This window comes from Somniosus microcephalus, chromosome 7 (genome assembly GCF_052327205.1).
Source record: "Somniosus microcephalus isolate GS21.2 chromosome 7, FLI_Smic_1.0, whole genome shotgun sequence".
In the NCBI taxonomy this organism is placed as follows: Eukaryota; Metazoa; Chordata; class Chondrichthyes; order Squaliformes; family Somniosidae; genus Somniosus; species Somniosus microcephalus.
In genome coordinates this window covers 48,557,906-48,571,271 of record NC_140993.1, presented here as the reverse complement: position 1 = coordinate 48,571,271, position 13,366 = coordinate 48,557,906, and the positions used below count along the sequence as shown (strand labels likewise).

Below are 13,366 nucleotides of genomic sequence, written 5' to 3'. Positions count from 1 at the left end.
CAGAGGGGAGTTGTGGCCAGAGCTGTCACGTAGCAGTGATGAGAAAGGGTATAAAAGGAAAAGATGAACTATGGTGAATTATGCCCAAGGAAACCTTGGTTGGTGAAGCTCCCAAGACACAGATAACAACTGTGTCCTGATTGCAGACGTTGCCCTGTAGTGGCTTGCTGCTATAGTAATGTTGCCACTTTGCTGATAATCTTGACGCTTGTCACAAATCAAGATTAAATTGCTTTATATCTACACATATATGTAATTGGAGCAGATTCGATAGAAATTAACCCGTTATATTTAGAGACACGGTGATTTACTAATATCCCCATAATCCACTGTCTCCATTTCTTGACATGGAGAAATGCTGAACAGCGAACAGATTGGCAGGTAGAGTGAGCAAGGCCAGAATATTGGACTCATTCAAAAAACAGCAATAGGAATGTAAAGAACCTGCACTTATATAGTGCCTTTCATGACCCCAAAGCAACTATAGTACTTTGGAAGTGTAGTGACTGATATACAGTGCGGAAATGTAGCAGCCAATTTGCACAGAGCAAGGTCCCGCAAAAAGCAATCTGATAATAACCAGATAATCTGTTTTAGCGATGTTGGTTGAGGGATAAATATTGGGTAGGACAAAGGGAAAACTACCCTGCTCTGCTTTGAAGAGTGTCATTTGATATTTTACATCCATTGAGAGAGGGCAGATGGGGCCTCGGTTTAATGTCTCATCCAAATGCAGTTGCATGCAAAGGTGGGTAGTGCATTTGGATGCTGCTTCTTCGGCAGCACCTCCCAAACCCGTGACCTCTTCCACCTAGAAGGACAAGGGCAGCAGGCGCATGGAAACACCACCACCTCCAAGTTCCCCTCCAAGTCACACACCATCCTGACTTGGAAGTATATCGCCATTCCTTCATCGTCGCTGGGTCAAAATTCTGGAACTCCCTCCATAACAGCACTGTGGGAGTACCTTCACCACACGGACTGCAGCTGTTCAAGAAGGCGGCTCACCACCACCTTCTCGAGGGCAATTAGGGATGGGCAATAAATGCTGGCCTTGCCAGCGATGCCCAGATGCCATGAACAAATAAAAAAAAAAGCAAAGGAGGTTGGGTTATTCAGGAAGGAGGAGATGAATGATCTGACAGGACTCTTCATCCGAACCTACGTTGTGATCAGTCATGATGTGGCAGGAGGAGAAGACATTCTGTGCAAAATGTCTACTGCTCTCTAAAAAACAATTATAAAGCAGTATATTACATGGTGAACGAGGAATAGCATTAACACAAAAGCATCTTCCTTTATTACATTCAGGTTTACATGACAGTTTAGTGGAATTTATATTTCCCTTTTAAGGTAGTGGCTCTTTTTTTTGAGATGAGATCGGGCCCCATTTATTGCCCATGCCTAGATGCCCTGAGGTGGTGGTCGTGGGCTTTCTTTTATAGTGCTTTTCTCTGAGTGGCCTGCCACAGAAAGAAATGAAGACTTGCATTTATATAGTGCCTTTCACAACCACCAGACGTCTCAAAGCACTTTACAGTCAATGAAATACTTCTGAAGTGGAGTCAATGTTGTAATATGGGAAACGCAGTCTGATAATGACCAGATAATCTGTTTTTGTTATGTTGGTTGAGGGATAAATAGTGCCATGGGATCTTTTACGTCCACCTGAGAGGGCAAACAGGGCCTCGGTTTAACGTCTCATCCGAAAGACGGCACCTCCGACAGCGCAGTGCACCCTCAGCACTGCACAGGAGTGTCAGCCTAGCTTTATGTGCTCAAGTCCCTAGAGTGGGACTTGAACCCACAACCTTCTGTCTCGGAGGCGAGTGTGCTACCCACTGAGCCACAGCTGACACTGAGAGTCAAGCACCTAGGCCAAGGAAGGCTCCCTTTGCCTGTAGGACATCAGTAAACCAGCTTGGTTATTACAACAGTTTTGCAGTTATTCCAGTGCCAGCCCACAATTTAACAGATTTATTGAATTCAGTTTCACAATTTGCCACAGTGGGACTCCAGTTGCTAGCCTAGTTCGACAGCACCTCCTCCACCTAGAAGGCCAAGGGCAGCCGGTGCAAGGGAACACCCTCCAAGTCACACACCATCCCGACTTGGACATATATCACCGTTCCTTCATCGTCGCTGGGTCAAAATCCAGCAACTCCTTCCCTAACAGCATTGTAGGAGTATTTTCATCACATGGACTGAAGCGGTTCAAGCAGAAGGCCCATCATCACCTTCTAAAGGGCAACTAAAAATGGGCAATAAATGCCAGTCTTGCCAGCAACGCTCACATCCCGAGGATTAATTTTAAAAAGTACCATAGCCACTACACTATCAGACCCTCAATGTTCCTCACTATGAAATTGCAGGGCATGGGCTCCCCCCAATGGCAGTCCAATGTTAATGCATCTAGAGCGAGTATTGTTTGCCTCAGGTAGAGGCTGTGCAAAATTGGGGTGAGAAAAACTGCTACATGGAGGTGACAGCCAGCAAAGATGAGGGAGGAAGCCATATTTTATTTACTGTGAAACCTGTGAACCCATTAAGGAACAAGTGGACTCCCCAAATTTCACTTCCTCCCACCCCGCCTCCTGTAAGGACTCTATTCCATTCTCCCAGTTTCTCCGTCTCCGCTGCATCTGCTCCGACGATGCCACCTTCCACACCAGTGCTTCTGACATGTCTTCCTTTTTCCTCAACTGAGGATTCCCCTCTACCGTGGTTGACACAGCCCTCGACCGTGTCCGTTCTATTTCCCGCACTTCTGCCCTCACCCCTGCCCCTCCCTCCCGGAACCACGATAGGGTTCCCCTTGTCCTCACCTTTCACCCCACCAGCCTCCACATTCAACGGATCATCCTCCGCCATTTCCGCCACCTCCAACGTGATCCCACCACCAAACGCACCTCCCCTTTCAGCATTCCGTAGGGAATGCTCCCTCCAAGACACCCAAGTCCACTCCTCTATCAGCCCCAGCACCCCTTCCCCCGTCACCTTCCCATGCAAGCGCAGGAGATGCAACACCTGCCCTTATACCTCCCCCCTTCCCATTGTACAGGGCCCCAAACACCCCTTCCAGGTGAAACAGCGATTTACTTGTACTTCTTGCACTCTAGTATACTGTATTCGCTGCTCACGATGTGGCCTCCTCTACATTGGGGAGACCAAACCTAGATTGGGTGACCGCTTTGCGGAACACCTCCGTTCAGTCCGTAAGGGTGACCCTGAGCTTCCGGTCGCCTGTCATTTTAATTCACCGCCCCATTCCCACTCAGACCTCACCGTCTGCGGCCTCTTGCATTGTTCCACGGAAACCCAGTGTAAACTCGAGGAACAGCACCTCATCTTCCGATTAGGCACTTTACAGCCTTCCGGACTCAATATCGAGTTCAACAATTTCAGATCATAACCTCGGCCCCTATTTCATTTTTATATATATTTTATCCACACCTTTGTTTTGTGCCCTTCCCCCTTTCTCTCTCTCCCACATGGCAGCTGTCTCTCATTCTGCGAGCGCATTTCACACCTAATCTAGAGCCGTCTTTTGTCTCCACTAGTCCGATCACCATCTCGTCTCGTTTTGAATACCTCTTAATGTCTCTTCACTTTTCTTTTGTTCTTTCATCCCCATTTCCCAGCCCCCAAACTGGCCTTTTAATCTGTTTCATTTCCTGTGTTTTTTCTCAGTCCTGACGAAGGGTTTCGACCTGAACCGTTGACTCTGTTTCTCTCTCCACGGATGTTGCCGGGCCTGCTGAGTTTTTCCAGCATTTTCTGTTGTTATTTTCCCAAATTTCAAATTGCTCCTGGATGAGCTCGACCAGTGAATGTCAGACAACATGGAGTTTTCGGCACAACCACTGAGTTCAAGCAGTTTAATTTTCCCATAAAGATCCAGGATTCAGCATCATAGCGTGCAAATCGAATGGGCTTTTCGAAGGCAGTACAAGATAGTAAAAGACGGAAAAAGCTTGGCTGCTCATTTTTTGTCCAACTTGTTCATTTATAAGGCAATAGCTCCCTCTAGTGTACTCTGTCAGTAATGTCAAACTGGAGCTGCTTTGAAACATTTCGCCTCCTGCAGTTTTTAATTTACGAGGTGTTACATTCTGTTGTTCAGGAAGGATATCAGCCACTGACAGTCCTAATCCGCCAGAGACTGATGTTGGTTAAAGCCTGTAGGTTTTATTATTTTCACACCATGCGTTTAATTGCTGGTCCGTTTTTGCCCCCCTCTCCTCTCCCCTGCCTGATCAGCGAGTGTGGATGGACGCGCAACAACAGCAACAACAACTTGTAATTATATAGCACCTTTAATGTAGTAAAACGTCCCAAGGTGCTTCAGAGAGCGTTATCAAACAAAATTTGACACTGAGCCACATAAGGGGATATTATGGCCATGAGGGAGGCTTTAAGGAGCATCTTGAAGGAGGAAAGAGAGGTAGAGAGATTTAGGGAGAGAATTCCAGAACTTAGGGCCTTGGCAGCTGAAGGCACGGCCACTAATGGTGGAGTGATTAAAATTGGGGATGCTCAAGAGGCCAGAATTAGAGGAGCGCAGATATCTTGGAGGGTTGTGGGCAATGTTCCCGCTAAAGTGCGCACAAGCGCGTGGCCACACAGTAATCTGAAAAGCCCCACGTAGGCCGTTCACCGGCTTTTACACTGTAAATACCTCGCACGCGCAGAAATTTAAAAGGAACGCGCGTTAAAAGAAACAGGCCACGCAGAACAAGTGCAGCTTACAGGGAACATTGGTTGTGGGGCTGGAGGAGATTACAGAGATAGGCAAGGCCATGGAGGGATTTGAAAACAAGGATGAGAATTTTAAAATCAAGGCGCTGCTCAACTGGGAGCCAATGTAGGTCAGCGAGCACAGGGGTGATGGGTGAACAGGACTTGGTGCGAGTTAGGACACGGGCAGTCGGGTTTTGGATGACCTCAAGCTTAAGGAAGGTAGAACGTGGGAGGCCGGCCAGGAGTGCACTGAAATAGTCAAGTCTAAAAGTAACAAAACTTTGAATGAGTTTATCAGCAGCAGATGAGCTGAGGTAGGGGTGGAGACGGGCGATGTTATGGAGGTGGAAATAGGCGGTCTTAGTTATGGCGCGGATATGTGGTTGGAAGCTCATTTCGGGGTTAAATATGACACCAAGGTTGCGAACAGTGTGGTTCAGCCTCAGACAGTTGCCAGGGAGAGGAATGGAGTCGGTGGCTAGGGAACGGAGTTTGTGGCAGGGACCAAAGACAACGGCAAAGTACAATTGACTGTGGGATGGCAGGGCGGAGGGGGGGCATCATAAGTGTAAGTGTCCTAGCAACATTTAATAAGACACTGAAAAACATGAGTAACTGAAGCTAGTTTTATGCTTAGACCATGAATATTCACGGGCTATTCGACAAGGGAGGGCACTAGAGAAAAGGTTGATCCTGTTCTCATTCACACATTCTAGTAATGGTCACGGAACAGGCAATCAGGGGCAAGAACCCTGGCCGATTTCTCCCACTCCCTAAATCATTTGCAACAGAATTTCATTTCACGTTAACTGGTATGCGGCATATTTCCCAGTTACCTGCCGAAATTATTTGCTGTGTGGTGCCATATATTTTCACTGTCTCACATCACTTTCGGGGTTTCTGCCGAGCTACCACTGAAAATATGGCGGGAGATCGGGAGAACCCCTGCGGAAATTCTCCGCCACTTGCTGTTCAGTGTGTACAATGTGAAAAAAATGTATATAGCAATCCAGCTTGCCTATGGGGAAGACAATTACACTGCTAATGTTGTGATTAGTTTAGGACTGCATTTACATAGGCACAGGAGTAGGCCATTTAGCCCCTCGGGCCGGTTCTGCCATTCATGAGATCATGGCTGATCTGCGACCTAATTCCACATACCTGCCTTTGCCCCATATCCCTTAAAATCTTTGGTTAATAAAAATCTATCAATCTCAGATTTAAAATTAACAATGGACCCAGCTTCAATTGCGGTTTGAGGAAGAGAGTTCCAAACTTCTACCAACCTTTGTGTGTAGAAGTGTTTCCTAACGTCACTCCTGAAAGGCTTAGATCTTAGTTTTAAGCTATTCCCCCTAGGCCTAGACGCCCCAACCGGTGGAAACAGTTTCTCTCTATCGACCCTATCAGTTCCACTTAGTATCTTGAAAATTTTGATCAAATCACCACTTAATCTTCTAAATTCCGGGAAATGCAACCCTCGTTAGTGTAATCTCTCCTCGTAATTTAATCTTAGGAGTCCAGGTATCATTCTGGTAAACCTGCGCTGCACTCCCTCCAAGGACAATATTTCCTTCCTAAGGTGTGGTGCCCAGAAATGCTCACAGAACACCAGGTGTGGTCTAACCAGGGTTTTGTACAGCTGCAGCATAACTTCTATCCCCTTGTATTCTAGTCCTCTAGATATAAAGTATCCTGCTCTATCCGTTTTAGGTCCAGAATGATACCTGGACTCCAAGGGTTAAATTACGAGGAGAGATTACACAAACTAGGATTGTATTCCCTCACATTTGCCTACATTGAAATCTATTTGCCATAGGTTTTCCCATTCGCGTCATCTATTAATATCTCTGTAATTTTTTACACTACAATTGTAGAGTTGATGCTAAGGAATGGTAATGTAAATGCAGAGTCTCCTCTGTCTGTTACTTCTCTTCCCTCTCAGTATCTTTGCTTTCCCTCTCTGCGTCTTTTTTACCCCTCCAATTTTCTCGCTTTACTCTCCGCACCTTGAGACTGCACCTTGAGTATTGTGCGCAGTTTTGGTTGCCTTATCTGAGGAAGGATGTTCTTGCCATGGAAGGAGTGCAGCGAAGATTCACCAGGCTGATACCTGGGATGGCAGGAATGACGTATGAGGAGAGATTGTGTCGATTGGGCTTGTACTCACTGGAGTTTAGAAGATTGAGAGGGGATCTCATCGAAACCTATAAAATTCTGGCAGGTCTGGACAGACTAGATGCAGGAAGGATGTTTCTGATGGCCGGGGAGTCCAGAACCAGGGGTCATAGACTAAGGATAAGGGGTAAGCCATTTAGGACTGAGATGAGGAGGAATTTCTTCACCCAGAGAGTGGTGAACCTGTGGAATTCTCTGCCACAGAGGGCGGTGGAGGCCAGTTCATTAAATATATTCAAGAAAGAGTCTTAAGGCTAAAGGGATCACGGGATATGTGGAGAAGGCAGGGACAGGGTACTGAATTTGAATGATCAGCCATGATCTCATTGAATGGCGGAGCAGGCTCGAAGGGCCGAATGGCCTACTCCTGCTCCTATGTTCTATGTTTCTATGTTTCCTGATTGCGACAACTCTAACACAGTTCCACAGGCACCATTTGCCCGCAGGTACATCACCAAAGCACAGGCAGGCTATTCCACAAAAGGGATGGGAGAATTATTCCTTAAACTTCTCCTCATCTCTCCTCCTTTAAGATGCTCCGTAAAACCTACCTCTTTGACTAAGCTTTTGGTCACCTGTCCTAATGTCTCCTCCTTTGGCTTGGTGTTAATTTTTATCTCTTTACGCTCCTGTGAAGTGCCTTGGGATGTTTCACTACATTGAAGGAGCAATACAAGTTGTTGTTGGTGTAGTCCATGCACATGAACTTTCAGCAAGAATCATCGGAGAGCGATTAACAGCAGTAGATCATGAGCAATTTGTAGGCTGGGGATGCTGATACCATGTATAGCACTCCACTGTTACCTTGGCTGAATCTGTCTCTTTTGTTTTATCATCGTGTGTTGCCTCAGAATCTTAGCAGCCATTTTAAGATTCAGTATAATTACTATGCATATTCGTGGTGCAGAGAGAAAGAGAGGGAGTGGGGCTGGGAGAGGGTGGGGCTGGTAGAAGGGGTGGGGCTGGGAGAGGGTGTGGGGGTGGGGCCGGGAGAGGGTGGGGGTGGGAGAGGGGGTGGAGCTGGTAGAAGGGGTGGGGGTGGGAGAGGGGGTGGGGCTGGGAGAGGGGGTGGGGCGGGGAGAGGGGGTGGGGCGGGGAGAGGGGGGTGGGGCGGGGAGAGGGGGGTGGGGTGGGGAGAGGGGGTGGGGCGGAGAGAGGGGGTGGGGGGGAGAGGGGGGTGGGGGGTAGAGGGGGGTGGGGGTGGGGCGGGGAGAGGGGGTGGGGCGGGGAGAGGTGTGGGCCTGGGAGGGTGGGTGGGGGGCTGGGGCGGCGTGGCGAGAGGGGGTGGGGGGTGGGGGTGGGGCGGGGAGAGGGGGTGGGGCCGGGAGAGGGGGGTGGGGGTGGGGCGGGGAGAGGGGGTGGGGGGTGGGCCTGGGAGGGGGGTGGGGGGCTGGGGTGGGGAGAGAGGGTGGGGGGGTGGGCCTGGGAGGTGGGGTGGGGGTGGGAGAGGGGGTGGGGCTGGGAGAGGGGGTGGGGGTGGGAGACGGGCACCCTCTCCATACAGTTTGCTGGATTAGAATTTAATCTCTGCTAGCTAAAAATGAATTCTATTATTCACACCAGGAGTGTCACAACCCTCCCACGTCAGACGATTTCTCTCTGAATCATCTACGGCAACAAAAACTTATATTTATATAGTGGGCTAGAAATTCAGTAGGCTTTGCGCCCAGTTTTCGCCCAAAGAGGGCTTTTGCGGCACTTGATGAGGTTGCGCCGATATTCAGCGCTGCGGTAATGGCGGCGTTAGCCAGTAGCGCTGCGCCGCCGCCGATGACATCATCGGTGTGCACAGTGCCCCGCTACCGCCCCGATACCAGCCCGACCACCATATTGAGTAGCGGCCGCCTCTTCCGTAGGGGCCGCAAACAACGTTCAGAGACCGGGGCTGTACTGCAGCCTTAGTGGGGCGAGTTAAGGTGGAGGTGCGGCCGGCCGCTTTTTCGGCGGCCGCCTGCCCGCACCTCCTTCCCCGGCCTCCTCCACACCCCCCCCCCCACCCCCGCGGCATTGCCGGCTGTTTTCCGGGAGCCCGGCACTTCTCCGTGGTGCCGGGCTCATTTGCCGGCACTAGCGAGCGTCGATCTCGCTGTTGCAGGCACCTCCCCCTTAAGAGAGGGAGGAAGGCCTGCAGTACCGCAGCCTGCCGCTCCGCAGCAGGTGGCGCTGCGGCACCTAGCGCGCCGATATTCAGTTTCAGCGCCCCAAGCGGGGCCGGCCACACCCTTGAACAGCGGCCGTCTTCGACTTGGGGCGCTGAAACTGAATATCCGACGGGCGCGAGTGGCTCCGCGCCCAGCGGTAACTTCTGGGCGCAAGCGAGCTGGCGGGGCCTAACTGAATTTCTAGGCCAGTATCTTTAATGTAGTAAAATGTCCCAAGACACTTCACAGGAACGTAAAGCCCGAACTAAAAGTTGAAAGTGTTGTGGATCTAGTTTCTTTCTAACTAATTAAAGCAGAACGTGCCAGAAATAGTTCCACGGGTTGATCAACACCTGAAAGAGAAAGATAGGACATTGGCTTGGAACTTTATTTTTTAAATTCATTTTTATGGGATCAGGGCATTGCTGGCAAGGCCAGCATTTATTGCCCATCCCTAGTTGCCCTTGAGAAGATGGTGGTGAGCCGCCTTCTTGAACCGCTGCTGTCTGTGTGGTGAAGGTACTCCCTCAGTGCTGTTAGGGAGGGAGTTCCAGGATTTTGACCCAGCGACGATGATGGATCGGCGATATACTTCCAAGTCAGGATGGTGTGTGACTTGGAGGCAAACTTGGAGGTGGTGGTGTTCCCATGTGCCTGCTGCCCTTGTCCTTCTAGGTGGAAGAGGTCGCGGGTTTGGGAGGTGCTGCCGAAGAAGCCTTGGCGAGTTGCTGCAGTGCATCTTGTAGATGGTACACACTGCAGCCACGGTACGCCGGTGGTGGAGGGAGTGAATGTTTAAGGTGGTGGATGGGGTGCCAATCAAGCGGGCTGCTTTGTCCTGGGTGGTGTCGAGCCTCTTGAGTGTTGTTGGAGCTGCACTCATCCAGGTAAGTGGAGAGTATTCCATCATACTCCTTACTTGTGCCTTGTAGATGGTGGAAAGGCTTTGGGGAGTCAGGAGGTGAGACACTCGCCGCAGAATACCCAGCCTCTGGCCTGCTCTTGTTGCCACAGTATTTATGCGGCTGGTCCAGTTAAGTTTCTGGTTAATGGTGACTCCCAGGATGTTGATAATGGGGGATTCGGCAATGATAATGCCATTGAATGTCATGGGGAGGTGGTTAGACTCTTGCTTGTTGGAGATAGTCATTGCCTGGCACTTATCAGCCCAAGCCTGAATATCGTCCAGGTCTTGTTGCATGCGGGCATGTACTGCTTCATTATCTGTGGAGTTGTGAATGGCGCTGAACACTGTGCAATCATTAGTGAACATCCTCATTTCTGACCTTCTGTAGGAGGGAAGGTCATTGATGAAGCAGCTGAAGATGGTTGGGCCTAGGACACTGCCCTGATGAACTCCTGCAGTGATGTCCTGGGGCTGTGATGATTGACCTTCAACCACCACAACCATCTTCCTTTGTGCTAGGTATGACTCCAGCCAGTGGAGAGTTTTCCCCCTGATTCCCATTGACTTCAGTTTTACTGGGGCTCCTTGATGCCAGACTCGGTCAAATGCTGCCTTGATGTCAAGGGCAGTCACTCTCACCTCACCTCTGGAATTCAGCTCCTTTGTCCATGTTTGGACCAAGGCTGTAATGAGGTCAGGAGCCGAGTGGACTTGGCGGAATCCAAACTGGGCATCAGTGAGCAGGTTATTGGTGAGTAAGTGTCGCTCGATAGCACTGTCTGACGTAATAAAACTCACTCCGCACTTGGTTTGAGCATAAAGCAAGGCTTTAATCAACTTGTTTCAGAACATGGAGGTCTAGTTGTACTGCACTAGCTCCTTGTCTTACAAAATGTCCCTGGCAAGCTGGGCCCCACGCCCCAGTATTTATACTCCTTGGACGGCGCCACCAGCTGGCCGTCCAGCGTTATTTCATAAGTAGTTTCTTGATGATGAGATTTATAACACTGTCGATGACACCTTCCATCACTTTGCTGATGATTGAGAGTAGACTGATGGGGCGTTAATTGGCCGGGTTGGATTTGTCCTGCTTTTTGCGGACAGGACATACCTGGGCAGTTTTCCACATTGTCGGGTAGATGCCAGTGTTGTAGCTGTATTGGGACAGTTTGGCTAGAGGCGGCTAGTTTCTGGAGCACAAGTCTTCAGCTCGATAGCCGGGATGTTGCGGTCCTGATGACGGCAAACTGGCAGCGTTCGCCGTCATTCCGCCTTTGAAACTGACTGCAATTTCAGGATTTAGTGCACACTCAGCCTAACGCGGAAATCCTGAAGTGGCAGTCTGTCATTCACTGCTCCGACACAGGCTGCGCTGTGTCCCCGCAGAGCTGGCAATCAGTGTAATCTGTCAAATCATGGAAACTGACGAAAACTTTGGCTCTTTCGTGGTAATACTGCTGTTAAATATCTCATTAAAAGTTAGACCCTTTAGGATTAGGTGTAACTGGGGTTTTAACAGCGGATTGACTGCTAAACAAAGGCTATGGCCCTGAAAAACTAATTTAATTTTGTGGAGTGTCAAATTTATCCATTTTAATAAAAATTAAAATTTTTAAGAAACTTTAAAGTTTGTTCATCTTCATTTCAGGTTTGCCTTTTCCCCTTGTGAGAGCCCCAATCTTTGTTTTGCTCTCTCGTGAATATTTTTTAAAAAGTTAGAATCATAGAAGCTTACCCACTTCCTGGTTTGCTGTCTGTGAAAATGCTGCATTTTGAGTGACTGCTGAGTCAGCTTGTTGACGTCACAGCAGCGCGCGTTAGGGATTCCCCATTACCATGCGTTGATTTCAATTACGCGTCTGAAAAGCCGAACCTCTCGCCACAGCGGTAACGAGATCTTTGTGGGAATCTTACTTTGGGACCAGCGGCGAACCGCCCTGACCGCAATTTACGGGCCTGTGTTTCAGAAGAGAAAAGCCTAGCCTACATTTTTTTTAATCAAATGCTGCGCCATTTCCAGAATGCTCTATTTTTATTTCAGATTTTCCTCTTTTCTCTTTCACCCTCTGTTCTAATGGGCCGAACTTTGCGACCCCTACGGGTGCGTACGAGGTGTGTGTGGGTTTAGGCAATGTGAAGCGCATACGCTAAAATCCGGCACTTGCGATCTGTCAAGAATCTTGTTGACAGATTGCACGCATTCCCGGAAGAAAGGCCTCTGCGGGTGGAGAGTGCGGTATTTGCCCAACTTCCACTCGCTGCAAGGCCATAAAATTCTTACGGCTGGTAAAAGTAAGTGTAAGGCCTGCTTTTACCAGCAGAAGAGTTTAAAATAACATTAAAATTATTTTTTTTCAATCCTTTCCAACATAAAAAAACCCTATGCAATAAGGTTATTTTTAGCCCCTTTAAAACATTTAAATTTATTTGTCGAAACATTACATTTTTGTTTAAAATATTTAATTAAATGGCATTTTAATTAATTTTATAAATGTAATGGTTTTTCTTTATTTATTTCAGTGTGTTGGTGCATTTTTGCAGTCATCCCCATTCATACTTTTGACAGTTCTGTGTGTACGGAACTTTCAAAAGTACGAAGGGGGAATCCCTTCTTCCATTGGTTCGCCTGGCCCACGTGTTCCCAGGGGCGCTTGCAACCCGCATGCGCCCCTGGGATACCTGGGCCTCTGCGCATTTTGAAGAAGAGAGGCCCAGGATCGCAAGCCTCGGGATCTACGGAACCAGCAGGTAAGTTCGTAGATTTCTTTCCGATTGGAAGCATCTGCCCGCAGGAAGCCTCCGATCAGAAATTCGGGGCCATTAGATCTAATGATTAACAAAGAACAAAGTGTTTATTCCCCACAGATAAGATTAGTAACCCAGGTCCCTACCTGGTTCCTTTCAGACATTAAGAAATCCAGTTTGGCTCCAGGAAGCCCCAGCTCAATAAACGTCTTCACAAGTCGTAGATCTGCGCTGTTACCTGAAATTAATATACATTCTTTAACTAGTCTCAGTATCTGCAGCTGGAAGAGGGTGGAAATCAACTGAATTTCTACTCCTGATCCCATTGAGTCCTGGGATGTGCACCAGTCTATGGAACTAGTGTGAATACAAGATTGAACTTACCTAATTGTGCCTAACATTGATAAAGTGGACAACTGACATTCACTAATACAAAAAAAATACTGCAGATGCTGGAAATCTGAAAAATCTGAAATCTGAAATAAAAACAGAGAATGCTAGAGAGTTCAACAATTTCAGATCATACCCTCGGCCCCTATCCTATTTTTATCCACACCTTTTGTTTGTGTCTTTTCTTCTCTCCCACATGGCAGCTGTCTTTCATTCTGCCAGCGCAATTCACACTTTATCTGGAACCATCCTTTGTTTCTTAACC

General features: G+C 48.5%; 1 protein-coding gene across 2 annotated transcripts in view; it reads right to left on the bottom strand.

Annotated features, from left to right (window-relative positions):
* fam135b (family with sequence similarity 135 member B) overlaps positions 1-13,366 on the bottom strand; it is a 577,057-nt gene that overhangs the window by 39,088 nt on the left and 524,603 nt on the right. For both annotated transcript variants that reach the window (XR_015078967.1, XM_085992464.1), the window contains exon 15: positions 12,858-12,949. Coding sequence is in view for 1 of the 2 variants with exons in the window: in XM_085992464.1 (XP_085848590.1) it covers positions 12,858-12,949 (92 nt within the window). In the remaining variant the exon portion in view is untranslated. The remainder of the gene's footprint in view (positions 1-12,857; positions 12,950-13,366) is intronic.